Here is an 18,808-nt window from a genome sequence, read left to right on the forward strand (position 1 = left end):
CTGTGCTCTACGGGCTGTTCCCAGGGACACACACCGAGACAAACATCAACTGCAGCTGGAGGATCATCAACTCGGTGAAAGACGCTCTTTGGTCTGCCCGAAACTTGTTGGTCTTCCAGCGCAAAGAGTTGTCCCCGCCCGAGTGTTGCAGACTGGCACATTCCAAAGTCCAGGACTACGTGCTGAGGGACGCACTAAAGCTTGGGGCAGCTGCCGCAAAGGCGCAATGGGGAAGGGTCGCTGTCTAAGACCTTTCTGCTACAGTGCACCGAGGGACTGGGAACTGCTTAAATCCCCTCGGGCTGTCCAGCTCAAAATGAATGTCTGCAAATGATTGTAATATTGTTTGTACTGATGCACCTGGTGATACATGTTGTAAAAGTTGAACCTGATTGTACCTTTGTAATGGTGTGTTTGAAATGGTTTGGAATGTGGTTGACGACACTTTATGAATAAAGTAAATTTTTACCAAAAAAAACAAGACGTCCGCGCATGCGCACTGCACCCCGCTGATCCAAAATGGCGGCCGCTAACGCGCTTCTTCGGAAAAAAGAACCGGGCTGCAAACAGGGGTATCTCAGGGTCTTATTCAAGGTTTGGAGCCTTTACAAAGTGTTTAGAAACCCTCCCCGTCCTCCCGGCGCCTCCATCGTTCCTCCGTGTTTTCATTTCCTTTCCAGTTTGAAGATAAGACAGACAGAAGACGCCACATCGCCATTATGGCGCATGCTCCAAACACTGGGCGATAATGCACCTGCGCATTGCTCTCCTCTGGCGGGGAAAGGGGACATTCACCACCGCGGGGGATGCTGGGTAAATTCCTTGCCATAGAATGGCCTAATTGGTAGTGGTGAGTGTTTTTTTTGCAAAGATGTGGGGATTGGGGCGAGTGTCGGGCAGTCAATAAAATTAGGAACCAACACAAAAACAAAAATTGCTGGAAAAACTCAGCAGGTCTGACAGCACCTGTGGAGAGGAAGACAGGGTTAATGTTTCGAGTCCGTAGTAACATTAACTCTGTCTTCCTCTCCACAGATGCTGTCAGACCTGCTGAGTTTTTCCAGCAATTTTTGCTTTTGTTTCAGATTTCCAGTATCCGCAGTATTTTGCTTTAAAATTAGGAACCAAATTATACAGAAGCCCAAGTGCACAGAAACTCCATTATCCACCAAAAAGAAGGGAATTGATGGTGAATTGCAAATCCCCCAAAGTTTTACCAGAACAGCAGCAATGACGGGGAATCCAATCCCTCCAGTCAAATGTGAACTTAGCAGATGGGGTGACTGAGTGAATCCTTTCAGTGAGTAACTGTCAGGATTGTTGTCTCGTGGATATTCCTGGTTGTGCATTTTTAGTTATGCTGTCACATACCAATAACACAGTAATCTGGAAACAGGCTGCAGCTCCTTTTTTTCATTCGTCACAGGATGTGGGTGTCACTGGCAATGCGGGCATTTATTGCCATCCGTAATTGCCCTTGAGAATGTGGTGGTGACCTGCCTTCCCAAACCGCTGCAATCCAATTGAATTTTACTTTCTTCGAGCGGCTTTGATATGACCAAGTGGCTTATGCACCATTTCAAAGGGTCAAACACATCACATTGTAGTTGGTCTGCAGTCACCAGTAGACCAGATGAGGTTGGGATGGCATCCTAAAGAATGTCAGGGAACCAGTTGGACTTTTATAACAATCCATTCATTTCATGATCACTGATAACAGCTTTTATAGTAGATTTTTATTCCAGATTTATTGAATTAACTGAATTTAAAATCTCTAACTGTTGTGATGAGTTTTGAACTCACATCTCCAGATTATTATTCCCTCTAGATTGCTAATCCAGTAATGTAACCACTATGCCTGGGCATGTTGTCAGAATGCCTGAATTCAGATTGACAAACAGGTGCTGTACTCGGAGCTACACCAGGGAGGCTCTTCACATGAGGCCAAAGGAAACTTTTCAAAGACAATCTCAAGGCCTACCTGACATTCTGCTCTATTAACAGAAACACTTGGGAAGCAGATTCCCAATTGCCTCCAAAACGGTGAATCATCATCCATGAACTTTTCAATCAACAAGAACAGCCACTGAGAGAGAGGGACAGAGAGAGCAGCTGCTCGAGTCAACAATCCATCACCAACTCTACTGGCCAACAAACCCCATGTCCTCACTGTAAGGAGAGCCTGCAAGGCTAAGATAGGACACATTAGTCACCTGTGAATACACAACTAACACTGACGTATCACTTGCACCCAGTCATCCACAAGGAAGAATCACCCTTGACAGAAGGGATTACTGATGGATAACCACGATGTTATCGTACCCTTCTTTATCTGGGGATTGAATGTCAGTTATACAATTGTAGCAGCAGTTAAAAGCCTCCTGTGAACACCTCCATGCGATCTTTTAGTGCAGATTTTAAAAAAATTATTTTGAGTGTGCTTACATTCAATGAGTTAATACTGATTTTATAAACCAACGGTTATGCCTCAGTTGGAGTGCTGTATTCAGTTATGGGCATCACACTTTAAACAGGATGTGAAAGCCTTAGAGAGGGTGCAGAAGAGATTTGCTAGAATGGTACCAAAGGTAAGAGGCTTCAGCTATATGGAGAAACTGGGATTGTTTTCCTTGGAGCAAAGGGTTAAGCAGGATGGTGGTGGTGGTGGCATGATGGTATTGTCACTGGATTAGTAACCCAGAGACCAGGGTTAATGCTCTGGAGGCTGGGCTTCGATTCCCACCAGGTCTCATGATGACCCTGAAGCCATTGTTGCTTGTCATAAAAACCCATCTGATTCACTAATACCCTTTAGAGAAAGAAATATGCCATCTTCACCTGGTCTGGCCTGCATATGACTCCAGACCCACAGCAATATGGTTGACTCTTAAAATACCCAGAACTTACACCATGGACTGCAGCAGGCCAAAAAGATGGCTCACCACCACCTTCTCAAAAAAGATGCAAAGCGGTTTTCAAAATCATGAACAGTTTTGACAAACTGAAAGAATAAGGGTGTCCAGTAGCAGAAAAATTGCTAATCTGAGGACACAGATTTCAGAACTTTTTTTTAAGCAGTGTGTTGCTGTGATCTGGAAATCACTGCCTGAAAGGGTGCTGGAAGCAGATTCAAGAGCAACATTTTTGGGAGAATTGAATAAATAGTTGAAGGAAGAAATATCCAAGTCTAGGAGTAAAGAGCAGGGGAGTGGGACTAATTCGATAGCTACACTAAAGCGCTGGTACAAACACGATGAGCTGAACACCATCCATTAGCTCCTGTACCATCTGAAGACAATGGCAGATGATGATACCCGGAATGCTTCAGGTGGTAGAATATGGCCCATCAACATCAACAGGGATGCAACACTGATTTTTCTTCCTTTCTTTCATGAAGGTGCTGTGTGATGGTGAGGTTCAATCCCAGTTACTGTTTACCCACCTGTACCCTGCCAAGTGGTAATTCTGAGCTTATGATCCTACACTGTGAGCTATAATAACGGTATTTTATTCAAGAAGCAAGTTTTCAGACCAAAGGCTGAATTGCAGTGTGACTTACATGAGGAAATTCACATAGAGACTAAATAATAAAGTTAAAAACATGGAAATATGACAATCAAATAGCAGAAACAGGTTCCAGTTGAAAACTAGCAGGAAAAATGTTTCCAGTGATAATAATAAACACAGACACCAGAACTGGAATAAAAGACAGGCTATTTTCTAATAATAACAGTGGCATAGTATAAGTGTAACAATTACAAACACAGGGTCTGATACAGTAAGAGTGCAGATGGGCCCAAAGGAAGAATAACAAAGGTTTGGCTCACCTTGAGTGTAACAAATACAGTATTTGTTCCAATAATAAGAGTTAGGCTGCAGTGTGTTAGTTAACACATCATTGGATCCAATGTGATGATAATGCAGTCAGTATCTAGTGCAGCAAAACCAAAGTTTGGGTCTCATCTAGCAATGTAAGTGAGTCATGGTCTATTAGTATAATATGATGTCAATGTGTTGCCTAATGTCTAATAACAGAGCCAAGGATCACTGCAATGGGAATGGGATGGGTTTAATGTAATAACACAGACATGGTCTAGTGGAATGGGAGCTGATATCAATATTGACTAATTGGTGGCACTCTCACCCCGAGTCAGAAGGATGTGGGTTCAAGCCCCCTCCAGAAACTCGACCACATCATCCGAGCCGATGCTCCTGGTGTCATTATAAATGGGAGTCTCTGTTCTTTTGCCGAATATTTTCTTAGACTCAGAAGGAGTGAAGGGAATGACAGACGGGACAATTCTGGGCAGTTGCTCCATCCAGCAAAGCATTCCTGGGACATGATTGCAGGTTTGACATGCCCATCCACTCCTTAAAAAAAATCTCTTCCTCTTTGGGTTTGTGAAGGGAGTTACGACTGCAGCACGTGGGGCTGACTGGAGTCTGGTGTAAAAATAATCACACAGGCCGACTCCAGTTCTTAATAACAGAGGTCACTTTAACTGCAGGGAACCTTACATTAAGTGAGGAAAGAGGCAGAATAAAGATCCGATTGTAATAGGAGGACAAGGTGTAAGGAAGCAATGATATTTGGGTTTCTGTGTTATGGTGAGTGTCACAGGGAGGTGTGTGATAAAATAGGAGTGGAAATGTCATGACAGAGACACGTGTGACTGACTCCACTTGACTGAGAGCTGTTGTACCCAAGGGGAGGGCAATGACGACATGGGGAACTCCAGAGATTTCTGTTATCTGAGGTGATAATGGTGCATCTGAGGAACTGAAAAGAATCGGTTCCTTCTCACCCTTGCCTGCAGTTCCCAAGTTGCACAGACACACAGGAAACAGATCTGACAGCTCGTAGAAACCAACGTTTTAAATCTTCTGTTTGAGACACATTATGATTGAAAAGATCAAATGTTAAAACCTCAGGAGAGGAAAATTCAGAATGTCACAAAGATCAGTGAGCCGTCCAATTAGTTCCATTCACCATAACTCTGCCAATTTTCCCCTCTTCATTTATTGATCCAATTCCCTTTGAAAGTTGCTATTTTATCTGCTTCCAACCCTGTCAGTGTGTGCATTCCAGATCACATCAAATCACTGCGTAAAAATATTCTCCTCATCACCCCCTCTGGTTCTGTTGTCAAAATCATAAATCTGTGTCCTCTGGTTACAAACTCCTGCATTTGAAAACAGTTTCTCCCAGTTTTCTCCCTCCCTCTCCTCTGCCTTGGTTCAGTTCTCCAGCTCCTGTGTCTCTGATTCAGGGTCTCAGGCGGGAACCCAGCTGCCGCCGGGCGGGACACAGGAGGGGGGACCCTCCCGGGTGGGTCTTAGCCGGACCCTGTGTCCGTCCTCCCAGTTTCTGAGCCCTCGGGCGGCCCGCGGTCTCCCCGTAATTTTTGAATCTCCCGCTCCGGAGCCTCTTCCCCCGAACCCGGCTCTGTCACCGGGAAGAAGCCCCGGAGCTGCAAACGCGGGACATGGAGGCTATGATCCGGGATTGCGGCCTACACCGGGTGTTTCTGAAGCCTCTCCCCCGACCCGCCGGCTCGATTCGGCCTCACTCACCCGCCGCCTCCAATCAGTTTCTGTCTCCCTGCGGTTCCGACACCGGCCCGTCCGAACACCTGCACTGCGCATGCTCCAGTCAGAGCGACACTGCGCCTGCGCAACAATCGCCTGTTGTACAGATAGGGCACATTCTGCCTCTCGGTGAATGCTGGGTAAGTCCCACCGCCATTGACAACCTGTTTCATCGAATACAACATCATCTTTTGTGGTCTGTTTACGATTTGAACCCTGGATATAAAATGGTTAAGTCAGTTGACACAGTATCCATAGTTCTATCCTGGACTTGATTAACAGCAGGAAAAAACCCTCAATGTCAAATGTGAACTCACTGGATTCTTAGCAGGCGGTGTGAACGAGTGTGTCTTTTCTCGTAAACAGAACATTTAAACAGCTCCTCATCACCAACTGATTGTATATCAATTGCTTTGAACTTTTAAAGCTGGAGTGTTAACTAGTGGAAATACTGAATAGATCCCTCCGCGCATATAAAGTATCTGAATGGTCTCCCTCTGACGTGACTGTGTTCTTGTGTCAGTAAATGGGATGACCAAGTGAATCCCTGTCTACATACAGCTGGTGGACGGTGTATTTGTGGTGTGGTTGTACCCATGAGTTCCCAGTTCTGACATGCTTCGCAAACTCTTAATATAACGAATTCCATATTCTCACATTCCCCTGGTCAAAGAAAAGCAAAAATACTGTGGATGCTGAAAATATGCAATAAAAATAGAAAATGATGGAAATACTCTGATATTGAGCAACTTCCAGGTCAGAATTGACTTGATATGATGTGTTGCAGCCGTAGCATTTGGACGTTGGTAGGCACGAATGTGATCCACAACAACAACATTTGCAGTAAGTGCAGCTCGAGGAACTTCAGCTCAGAGTTGTTGAGCTGGAGCCTGAACTTTGGACAATAGGGAGAAAGTTGCCTGGACAATTTGATTCAGCAAGCAGCCACTCTCCTTAAGTTACATAATATCAGATTTAGTCTGTGGTCAGGGATGGGAGGGTGTGACTACTGGTGATACAGGTATGGGTATCAAGAAGGTAGCACTTTGCACTTGTCCAGTAAATTCAAAGTTCTTGGAGCCATGAGGACAGCAGCTTGATGTATGAGCAAAGTGACCATGTTACCGAGTTACAGGGGACCATTCAAGCTGGGGGTGGTGGGTGGCGGAGAGAACAGAGTGTAGGAACAGTCGGGGACTGTAGCCAAGGGTGTGAGTCCCGAATGCTGTGCAGCCTGCTCAGTAATGGATTTAAGGACATCTCCTCGGGCTGGAGAGTAATGTGGAGAGGGAGGGAGAGGGCCCAGTTATCGTGGTTCATGTAGGTACCAGCTACATAGGTATTATCGTGTAAAAGGTTCTGCTCAGGGAGCATGAGCAGCTAGGACCTAAATTAAAAAGCAAAAACAAAAGTAATAACCTCTAGATTACTGTCTCAGTCATCAGTAAATCGGTCAAAATGTTGAACGTTCAACAACTGGTGTCACAAGGGTCATTTGGAAGAACTCCTTCAGACTCATCCCATCTGGGTCACTAATGTCCTTTAGGGAAGGAAATCTGCCAACCTTACCTGGTCTGGCCCACGTGTGACTCCAGGCCCCAACAATATGATTGACTCCGAACTGCCCTCTGAAATGGCCTAGCAAGCCTCTCAGTTATACTCAAGGCAGCAACTCGCCACCACTTTCTCAAGGAGCACAGGGAGAGGCCATTCAGCTCCTCGGGCCTGCCCCCCCTCCCCCATTCAATAGGATGGCGGCTGATCTTCTGCCTCGACTCCACCTTCCCGCCCTATCCCTTCGCGCCCAAAATCCTATCAGTCACAGACTTGAATAGACTTAGCGACGGAGCATCCACAGCTCTCGGTGGGGAGTTGGGGGGGGGGGGGGGTTAGAATTCCAAAGATTCACAACCCTCCGAGTGAAGGAATTTCCCCTCATCTCAGTCCAAAATCGACGACCCCTCACCCTGAGACTGTGACGCCCCCGCCGCCCCCCATTATAGACTTTACAGCCGCAGGAGGGAAACAGTCTGTCAGCACCGACCCCGTCAAACCCTCGAAGAATGTTCAAAGTTTCAATCAGATCACCTCTCGTTCTTCCAAACTCCAGCGGTAACAGGCTCCCCTATTTCAATCTCACCTCGTAGGACGGCTCTCTCATAGGGATTCACGGAATGAGTAAGGAGGCCATTCTGCGCTTCACCCCCATGCCAGCATCCCAGGCATCAGTCTCGTGAACCCTCACTGCATCCCCACCAAAGGCAAGTCTCCTTAGCTAAGGAGACTGAAACTTGTGCACGTGTGCTCCAGGCGTGGTCTCGCCAAGGCCTTGTATAATGGCGGCAAAACTTCCTTACTCTTAAAACAGCACCTCCCTCGCAAGGAGAGAGCCGACATGCCATTCGCCGCCCTTTATTGCTTGCTGCCGCCAGCGGGGCAGCTTACCGCGTTTTGGGTGTGGGGCACCCAAATCCTCCCACGGGTCAACGTTGGCCAGGGCTCTGCAAGGTGGCTGAAGGGTGCAACGCCAAAGCAATTCGCTCCGGGGCGTCGCCCTGGCTCCCTTTGAGCGAGGGGCACTCGGCGAATCCCAAGTGAAATTGGCGCCGTTCTCCCTTTTGCCCCACATGCAATGATGATGGTGTGATGATGATGATGGTGTGTGTGTGTGTGTGCACGTAACTCCTGCCATTTCGTCTTACCTGGACCTTTGGTGCTCTGAGACCCTTTACTGCCTTATTTCAACTCTTCAGCCTGCCACTGGTCACTTGCTTACCTCCAACCTGTTACGCTTCATTAACTTGCTCTATTACTACGTCACAACCTCTCCTAACTCTTAAAGCCTATCTTTCCTCTTAAGAGGGAAAGTTTTCATTTAAGTCCAACAGTTCTGACATGCAGTCAGAGCCACATTAGTTGGCCAATATTTGGGTGACCTTTGACCCTGCCTAAACTGGCATCCCAATGAGGTCCGGGTTGCCTTTTATTTCACTTTTTAAAACAAAGGGGAGCCTCTCCTGATCAGAGTGACCTTATTTCAAAAACAGTGCTCCCTCTTATAATGTTTTATTTCTACTTTATTCCATGACCAGCCCCTCTACCTCACATCCTCAAATGGCGTCGTTTCCCACGCCATCTAACTGCTTAAATACCGGGGCGGCCGCAGGGAGGGGGCGGGGACAGCCATCGCCACGCCCCCGCGACCAATCACGGCGGGCGTTTCTGCTTCGCCCATCGCGCGGCGGCGGCCCGCCGTCCAATCAGCTCCCCACTACCTCCAGACCCCGCGCGGGCGGCGGGCGGCTCGAGCTTTCCCGCCAACGGTCGGAATTCAAAATGAGGACCACGTGGTTGGGGTGGTTATTCGGCCCCTCCCGCCATTACAAGCCCCTTTCCCCAAAAATGCGTCGCAAAAAGGCATTAACATGCTAAAGGATATGGGGACCTATCTTCTCAAAATACATGAAGATGAAGACATTAAGATGACTGAAAAACAGAACATCTTCAAAGGCATTCGCAAAAGGAGAGCACATCTTCTTAAAAGGCCATGAGATGACTAAAAAGGACATATTTTCTCAAAAGGCATTAAGATTATTGATAAATAGAACACATCTTCCCAAATGACTGGAAAGGAGGACAAATGTTCTAAAATGCATTAAGATACAGAACATATCTTCCCAGAAGGCATTAAGATGACTGAAAAAAGAACATATCTTCTTAAATGCATTAAGATAACCAAAATGAGGACATATACAAACATATGAACTAGGAGAAGGAGTAGGTCACAAGACCCTTCAAGTCTGCTCCGCCATTCAATAAAATCATGGCTGATCTGATTGTAACTTCCTCCTACCCCTGATAACCTGTCACCCCCCTTGTCAGTCAAGAATCTATGTAGCTCTGCCTTACAAATATTAAAAGACCTTGCTTCCACCTCCTTTCAAATAAGAGAGTTTCATGACCCACCACCCTCCGAGAGAAAAAATTTCTCCTCATCTCTGTCTTAAATGAGTGACCCCTTATGTTTAAATAGTGACCCCTAGTTCTAGATTCTCCCACAAGAGAAAACATCCTCTCCACATCCACTGACCCCTCAGGATCATAAATGTTTCGATCAAGTCACCTCTTACTCTTCTAAACTCCAGCGGATACAAACCTAACCTGTCCAATGTTTCCTCATAAGACACCCACCCATTCCTGGTATTAGTCTCGTAAACCTTCGCTGAACTGCTTCCAACGCACTTACAACTTTTCCTTAAATAAGGTGACCAATACTGTACACAGTTCTCCAGGTGTGGTCTCACCAGTGCCTTGTACAACTGAAGCATAACCTCCCTACTTCTGTATTCAATTCACCTCGCATAAACTATTACATTCTATTAGCTTTCCTAATTACTTGTTGTATCTGCATACTAACCTTTTGTGATTCATGCACTAGGACACCCAGATCATCCAGAATCTTAGATCTCTGCAATCTCTCATTATTTACATAATATGCTTCTTTTTTATTCTTCCTGCCAAAGTGGACAATTTCACATTTGCCCACATTGTACTCCATTTGCCTGGTCTTTGTCCACTCACTTAACCTATCTATGTCTCCCTCTTTATGTCCTCTTCACAGCTTACTTTCCTACCTATCTTTGTGTCGGCAGCAAATGTAGCCACCAAACCACCTGCCCCTTCATCCAAGTCATTTACATAATTTGTAAAAAGTTGAGGTCCCAGCATTGATCCCTGCGGCACACCACTCGTCACATCCTGCCAACCACAGAAAATACATTTATGGCTACCCTCTGTTTCCTGTTAGCCAGCCAATCTTCTATCCATGTCAATACATCCCTACACCCACGAGCTTTTATTTTCCACAATAGCGTTTGTGTGGCACTTTATCAAATGCCATCTGAAAATCTAAGTACAGTACATCTACCGGTTCCCCTTTATCCATAGCACATGTGGCTCCTTCAAAGAACGCCAATAAATTGGTTAAACATGATTCCCCTTTCAAAACACCATGTTGACTCGGCCTGATTGTTTTGAGTTTTTCTAAATGCCTTGCTATAACATCCTTAATAATAGCTTCTAACATTTTCCCTATGACAGATGTTAAGCTAACGAGCCTGTAGTTTCCTGCTTCCTGTCTCCCTCCCTTCTTGAATAAAGGAATCACATTTGCTATATGCCTATCTAATGGAACCTTCCCAAAATCTGGAGAATTTTGAAAAGCTTCTTAAAAGGCATTAAGATGATCAAATATCTCCTCAAATGCATGGAGGCGGCATATTATAAGGCATTAAGATAACTGAAGAAGAGAGCATTTCTCAAAAGGCATTAAGATAATTGAACAAAGGAAAATATCTTCTTTAAAAGGCATTAAGATATGGAAAAAAGGAAAATATCTTCCTAAGAAGCATTAAGAGGATTGAAAAAGAGGACATATTTCCTTAAAAGGCATTAAGCTGGCTAAAAAAGAACATAACCTCATCTTATTGCTGAAAAATTGGGGGAAATATCGAAGGCAAGTTAATCAATGGTCAACGCCAGGATGGTTGATCAAGGCCAAATAATTGCCTCCATGTCCAAACAAGAGTTGTCAACACAGGCCATCAAGAGTCACTAAAATTTCCTGAGGTGCAACCACCCACTAAAAACTTAAATGTAGCCCAAAGAGTTTCGGGGAGATGACGGTGTAGTGGTACTGTCACTGGGCTAGTAATCCAGTGGTCCAGGCTAACGCTCAGGGGACACGAGTTCCAATCAAGAAGATTTAGCAGAAGCGACATATATTCAGAAACAGGAACCTGTCCTCTGCAGGCAAAAGGAACATGTCCAGGCATTACGCCTTTTTTTGAATTAAACAAAAGCCTGGGGGGAAACAGTTCCCTTGGTGCATTGTCCAAAGTAACACCTTGACCAATCTGCTAAGTGCAAGACGAAAATCTTCGCAGCATGTCTCCTCAGCAATACACAACTCTTATCTATTCTAAACAATTTGGTAGATATGATGCCTTTATAAAGCACCTTTCATGGCATCCCACAGCACTTTACAAGTCAATGAAGTACTTTTGAAGTGTAAGCACTGTCGCATTGTCGGATTACCAATGTGATTACTGCTTTTTTCAGTGTCATTGGCCAAGAGATAAATGCTCATGGCACAGTAGGGATAATTCCTCTGCTCTTCTTCGGAATAGTACCCTTGCAATCCTTTACATCCAGCCGAGAGGGCAGATGGGGGGCCCTCGGTTGAAAGCCTCATACGGCAGTGCAGCATTCTCTCAGCACTGCATCAGGAGTGTCAGCCCAGCTTGTGGGCTCGAGTCACTGGACTGGGCCTTGAATCCACAACCTCTGACCCTGCGGCCAGGCTGCTAGCCAACAAGCCATGCTGGATATACAGTCAGGTTTTGTTTTCAAAAATCAGGGTGATTTGATTGAAGTGTATACAAGATCCCGAACGGCCTTGACAAGGTGGATGTCGAAAGGATGTTTCCTCTTATGGGTGAGTCCAGAACTAGGGGGCACTGTTTTAAAATTAGAGGTCGCCCTTTTAGGACAGAGATGAGGGGAATTTTTTTTCTCTCAGAGGGTTGTGCGACTTTCGAATTCTCTGCCTCAGAATATGGTGGAGCCGGAGTAATTGAATATTTTTAAGGCAGAGGTGGACAGATTCTTGTGAGGCAAGAGAATCAAAGGTTGCCAGGGTTAGATGGGGATGTGGAAATCGAAACACAAGAGGATCAGTCATGATCTTATTGAATGGCGGAGCAGGCTCGAGGGGCTGAATGGTCCACTCCTGTTCCTATTTGTTATGTTCTAATGTTCCAATCATGTCAATATTTCCTATGGGGAAAAAATGTTAACATCTCCACTGTTAGAGGTGAATAAGATTAGGGCAGGTTTAGATAAAGTAGACAAAGTAAAGCTGTTCCCATGAGCGAGGTACAGGAGACATAGACTTGAGGTTTTGCACAGGGGATGTGGGGGAGATGTGAGGAAGAACTTTTTTACACAGCGAGTGGTAATGAACTCGCTGCCCACGAGGGTGGTGGAATCAAAGACGATGAATGATTTCAGAAGGAAATTGGGTGGAAACCTGATGGAAATAAACTTGCAGGGGTACGGGGATAGAGTAGAGGGAATGGGACTGACTGGATTGCTCTACAGTGGACCAGCATGGACTCGATGGGCCAAATGGCCTCCCTTCTAAGTGCTAATGGCTCATTGACTATCATCTGTGGCCTTATACCCTACTATTGAACAAAATGTTAAAGTCTCTTTTCCTACATATATCCAAAAACTTTCTACACAAATTTCCATTTGCTTTTTCAACTCATTAAAACTTCTAGCATACAAATTGAGGCTTTAAAAAAATTACGCATTTCACATGATTAAATTTATCCATAGGGTTTTTATTTGAAAGGGCCGACTTTTCTACACGACAGCAGCACAGAAACAGACCATTCGGCCCATCTGCTGCATGCCAGTATTTCTGCTCCACATGAGCCTCCTCCCACCCCCTTACCACATCCTTCTGTTCCTTTCTCTCTAATGTCTCTCCACTTCCCTTTAAACATATCTATGCCGTCCACCTCAACTCCTCCCGGTGGTAGCGATTTCCACATTCTCACCACTCGCTGGGAAATGAAGTTTCTCCCGAATTCCCCATCGGAGTTTCCATTCAAAAGGTCTCAACCTCTTTCAGCACTTTGGGTTTAAGACTCAATATCCATTTACTTACAGCTGTATTTTCACTGTCTAAATATATATCAAAGGCTCCTTGGCAGCTGGAATATAATGGCACTGAGACAGACGAGTCACTGAATGTTCTGGTTCAACCCTCGTCAGTGCGTGCATTATTTTTCAAAACTATTTAAATGAAATGCTAGAGGGGGAAACTTTATTTTGAAAGGAGGTGATTATTTGTGTAGTGATTTAACATCTCCTACTTGGGCAGCCCTTCAGGTTCGAGGATGACTTGCTTCCACTCCAGTCCGATGGGTTCTATGGTGGCTGAGAAGCCCAGCGTACGATCTGCAGACTGTGCCACATGCAGCGGCAGCTGGAGATTGAAGGGTGGGGCGGATGGCTCGTGCACGGGTTTGCGCGCTCTCTCGGACACCTGGGCTTCACCTTCACAAAAGAACCTCCTCCATCCATTTTGGTCGGTCACAAGCCAGGGACTCCCATGAGTCGGTGTTACTTGTGGGGTGGGAAAGGGGGGGAAATAAGTGTCACTGAAGCGTCTCCTGCCTCCATTGAGTTCTGAGTACAGCAGTTGCTTCCGGAGTCTGGTATCAGGCATATGAAAGACCTGTCCTGCGTAACAGAGTGGGTTTGGAGTGATTTGCGCCTCACCACTGGGCATACTGGCTTGGGAAGAGGAAGCTGGGGTTGGATGGCCTTTTTAGTTTAAAAAATAAACTGCAGGAATAATTACGCATAATTATGCTTTTGAGGGATTCTGCATAGAGATGGTTGGATATTTGAGACTCATTTTAAGATTTTTTCCCCCCCAAACACACCATACGTTGGGAAGTCAAGATGCCAAATGTGCTGATTGTGTAGCATATTAAATCATTCTGCTAGCATAGACGATACCCAGAGGGACTCACCAACTTGGTAATAATATTATTTATTCGCCAATATGCAAATATTTGAGGTTTAGTCGTCAGAATCCTCCACACCCACTTCAAACTCGCAGGCTTCTTATCTAAAATGGAACGCAATTTATTGGCTGCGATCTCACCTTAAATCTGGCCCTTCCACTAAAGGAAATGTTACCTATTTCGCTTTCTTTGGAACAGAGGAGACCAAGGAGTAGAACGTAAGTAGTGTACAAAATTAGGCATTTTATCTGTAATGAAGAGGGCCATGATGCAGAGTGGATATGAAGTACCCATTTCCCTCAGGAGCTCTGTATTTGAGAGGGCTGCCTAAGTGTGTTGGTACTCAAACAGAGTCAGTGGGTGCACACTCGCACAGGTGCATGTAGGAGATTAATAGGAGTCAGGTTGTCTTGAGGTTTTGAAAGATGTAAAGGATAGCGGTGTTTAGCTTGAGGGACAAGTAACTAGGTTAGATCTAAAATTTGCGTTTTTCGAGAAGTTGAGAGTTTGTTTGAATATCAAAGGGGAATCAGAGATGCCAAAAAACATCTTTACATTTCGCAGGGAGTTCCATAGGTAGATTTTATTGACCCCAAAAGCAAAGACAAGACAGAAACATAAAAAGATTTTATATGTGGATGGATTTGAGTTTCAAAGAGGTGTGAGAACAATGGAACTGGGATGGAAGGGGAAAGAGTTTAGGATTAGAGATAGCTGGAGCTCTGGGCCCGGAGAGTTTGCCATTTGAACCGACCATTCAGTCAACAGAAAAGTCCTGGGCTGCAACAAGCAGTTTTATTCTGAAGTGGATTCCAACGTAGAGTGGAAGAGGTTAGAGGTCATGTGCTATGCCTTTATTAAAGCTACAACACTACACCTTGTGTAATATTACTGGATTTTATAGTTAACCATCTATAAAGGGACTGTTGCCTGGGAGGTGTTGCCTGGGAGGTGTTTACTTGTAGGATTGACCAAGTAGAATTTTCCTTTCTTTGGGGAATGTTTTTTAAAAAACTAACATTAATGGTGTAACTAATCTTGTGTGTTTAGGTTTCCTTTTATTGTTGCCAATAAAACTTTTGGGATTTTAAGAAATAAAAGTAAAAGCATTACTGGACTTCTTACTAAGATCAGTACATCGCTTTGTTTTCAGAATACAAAACAAAGGGTATAGTCCATAAGACAAGTTTCCCTGAGATTTGGTTTGCTCAGCAATTAACACCGGCTGTGGTTATAACAATGGAAGATGGCCACACTCCCAAGGACCTTCCGTGTAGCAAGGTACATGGACCCAAATTACTAGTGGACAACCAAAGCAATGGTTCAGGGATAATTGTAGCCATGACACGAAGGCCCTAACCATCGACAATTGCACCTGGGAGTCAATTCTTTTAGGTTGGCATGCTATGCCACAAATGGCCAGTGGCAACAATCCCCAATGTCATTTGGCAGCTTCATGGTGCAATGCCCGAGACAGAACCTGTCACTTGGCCTTCAAAGAGAAAGGTACACCAAGTGAAGACACCCCTCTGAATGGATCATTTGCTACCTGCCCACCATTGCCCACAGATTGACCTCACCAAGGGGAATGTTGGTGTCCTTCAACAACCAGGAGACAAATTTAATGTCATTGGCAGAAGGATTAGATGGGCATAGATACTGAACTAGCCATATAAATACTGTGGCTACGAGAGGTCAGAGGCCAGGAACCATGTGACAAGTAACTCATCTCCTCACTCCAAAGCCTGTCCACCATCTGCAAAGCACAAGTCAGGAGTGTGATGGAATACTCCACTTGTCTGGATGAGTGCAGCTCCCACAACACTCAAGAAGCTCGACACCATCCAGGACAAAGCAGCCCCGCTTGATTGGCACCCCATCCACAAACATTCACTCCCTCCACCACTGATGGTACACACTGCTGCTACTATCTACAAGACGCACTGCAGGAATTCACCAAATCCCCTTCAAAGCACCTTCCAAACCCACAACCACCACCATCTAGAAGGACATGGGCAGCAGACACATGGGAACACCACCACCTGGAAGTTGCCATCATTGTCACTCACCATCCCGAGTTGGAAATATATCAGCCATTCCTTCACTGTCATTGGGTCAAACTCCTGGAACTCCCTCCCTAACAGCACTGTGGGTGTATCTGTACCACAGGTACTGCAGCTGTTCAAGGCAGCTCACTACCACCCTCAAGGGCGACTAAGGATGGGTAATAAATGCTGGCCCAGCCAGCATAGCCCACATCCCATGAATGAATTTTTAGAAATTCATATGTGATGGGTACAGACAGCAACTTTATACACATTTATTGGAAGTGGACATCGCTGGCTTGGTCAGCATTTATTGCCCATCCCTAATTGACCTTGTTCAGACATTAAGAGTCAACCACATTGCTGTGGATCTGGAGTCACATGTAGGCCAGATAAGGACAAGGACATCTGAAGGTCAGTGAACCAGATGGGACTTTACAACAAGAAAAATGGTCAGACATGGGGTCTACTTTTTTTTTTTGCAAATTGAATTCAAATTTCACCATTGGGATTTGGACCTAGGTCCCGGAGCATTACCCTGGGTCTCTGGAATACCAGCCTGGTGACAATACCACTACACCACCACTTCCCCAAAAAGTGCACTTGGAAATCTGCGTGTCATGCTGTAACCCACAAGGCTAGGGACCAATCCCAGTTGGCACAGACATGGGCCAAATAGCTTCACTATGCTGCAAATCTAAACAAAAATTGCTTTTAAAGTTATCCAGGGTTTGGGAACGTGTGTATACCTAATCCAGTTTTACAGAAACATAACTACACAGTTATCATAGAGAAAAAAATTCCAAGGTAGCTGACTCCAGGATAAATTGCATAAGTTATTCATTTTAATAAATCAATTCCTCACGAGTGACAGACAGCTCTAACACAAAAGTCTTTGATGACCCACTTACAAACCTGCATTTATGAAATCAGTATTTACAGGAAATTCTTCAACAGGAAAATGAAAAAGTGGATGACAAACAGGTTTCATGCAGCAGTTAACAAAATGTTGAAGCTTTTTTTTTATAAATTCATTTTTTTTTTAAAAATTCAACTGCAGTTAATCCCTTCACCAAAGCTACTTTGCAAAGTCAGATAACAGTCACTGTACACATTAATAATTTTATTTAAATTCTGAAGTTCCTCAAATAACCGTAGTGAGTTCAGTTATCAATTGGAAATAGACTGAAACGTTAAGTTGTGCGAATTTTGACACTCCCATTGGCATTCCTTTCGTGAAATAAAATGAGACTCACTCAGCTGTAATCCGTACAAGAAACAGCTTTGTTTACATTTTCAGCAAAAAAAGTGAGTTTACTTGCATTGCTCAGAAATCACATCTTTCATTTCTTTTGCACACATTTGGCATTTCCTTATTGAATCCTGGCCTTTCACCCACCAACTCCCCCTGCAGTGACAAGTTTCTACTACCTCCTCCTGTTGGGAGGAGAGGAAAACAAAGCAGTGCCGTCAATAGTCAGCCATTCTTCCAAAATATTGGCCTCAATTAGTGTTTATGTGCTTGAAACAAAGGTTCAATTTTTTTTAAAAATTGAAGTGTTGCTCGACAACCACACTGGACTCAGGTTTAAGTCAAAAATATCACGCCCGTCATCTTTAAAAGTGGAGAGTCAGCAATTCAATCTACACTAGGGCTTCCAGAGACGGTCATTGGCTGTTAAATGATGGTGTTTACTATTACAACATCTACAAGAGCTATTGCTACTTTTAACATGGGAAGGATAGAAGAAATGATCCCCAATATTGCATCAACACTTGGATGTACAATACAGCTTAAACTTAACCCAGATGTGTTTTCTTTTGTATGTTGCTCATTCAGACAAAGAGGGTCAGTCAATATGTTGCATTGTCAACAGCTGGAGGGTTGCAGTAATGTGCTTAGGCAAAACCTCACACCCACCTAGCATGGCAGCTACCAGCTGCAGTGAAATACGAGTCTTGTAGTGCCTAGCCTTCAATTTTGGCCCATGCCCATGTGGACTGCCAAGTAGAATTTCATCTGCAAGCCAATCTCATTTAGTTAGTTGTGACAGGTGAAGGTCTTGCGATGAAACGGCTATGTTTTGTATCTGAATAGAATGCATTGTGCATTAACAATCTTTTGGACTGGCAGAGCATGGAATGCCTCTGCAACAAGGTTACATTGCAGACTATGGAGGAGAAGAATAGGGAATTAAGCCGCGTCACCCACCAGAGGATACCAACGTTGGCCTTTGATACTGAAGTTGAGGTTTCCTCTCCCTTCATGTGTACCAAACACCATTAGATTGTTGGGCCTCAAACAGTGTTATTCACCCTTCAGTACATCCTCCATTTTCCTCTGAACACGGTAGGCATCGTCCGTAAACTTCTGCAGCATGGTATCCAACAAGCGGATGGTGGAAGCCCCAGACAGCTTCCCTCCAGGCAGGGTCTCGAGGAAGGGAATCCACTTCACGTATCTGTGCGGGACTGACACGTTTATCTTCGTCCACTTCAGCAGCTCCACCGAGACGCCCTTTTCCGTCAGCATTCTCGCCATCGTGGTCTGGATCTCATCCGAGAGGACAA

The 18,808-nt window shown here is 44.8% G+C and overlaps 1 protein-coding gene across 1 annotated transcript in view; it reads left to right on the forward strand.

Annotated features, from left to right (window-relative positions):
* The window catches only part of LOC144674547 (uncharacterized), a 66,622-nt gene extending 48,098 nt beyond the window's left edge, over positions 1-18,524 (forward strand). Inside the window, 1 exon segment of the mRNA XM_078535847.1 lies at positions 18,336-18,524. Within this exon segment, the coding sequence (XP_078391973.1) occupies positions 18,336-18,524 (189 nt within the window).
* The last annotated feature ends 284 nt before the right edge of the window (positions 18,525-18,808 follow it).

This window comes from Cetorhinus maximus, unplaced genomic scaffold (assembly GCF_964194155.1).
Source record: "Cetorhinus maximus unplaced genomic scaffold, sCetMax3.hap1.1 HAP1_SCAFFOLD_696, whole genome shotgun sequence".
Taxonomy (NCBI): domain Eukaryota; kingdom Metazoa; phylum Chordata; class Chondrichthyes; order Lamniformes; family Cetorhinidae; genus Cetorhinus; species Cetorhinus maximus.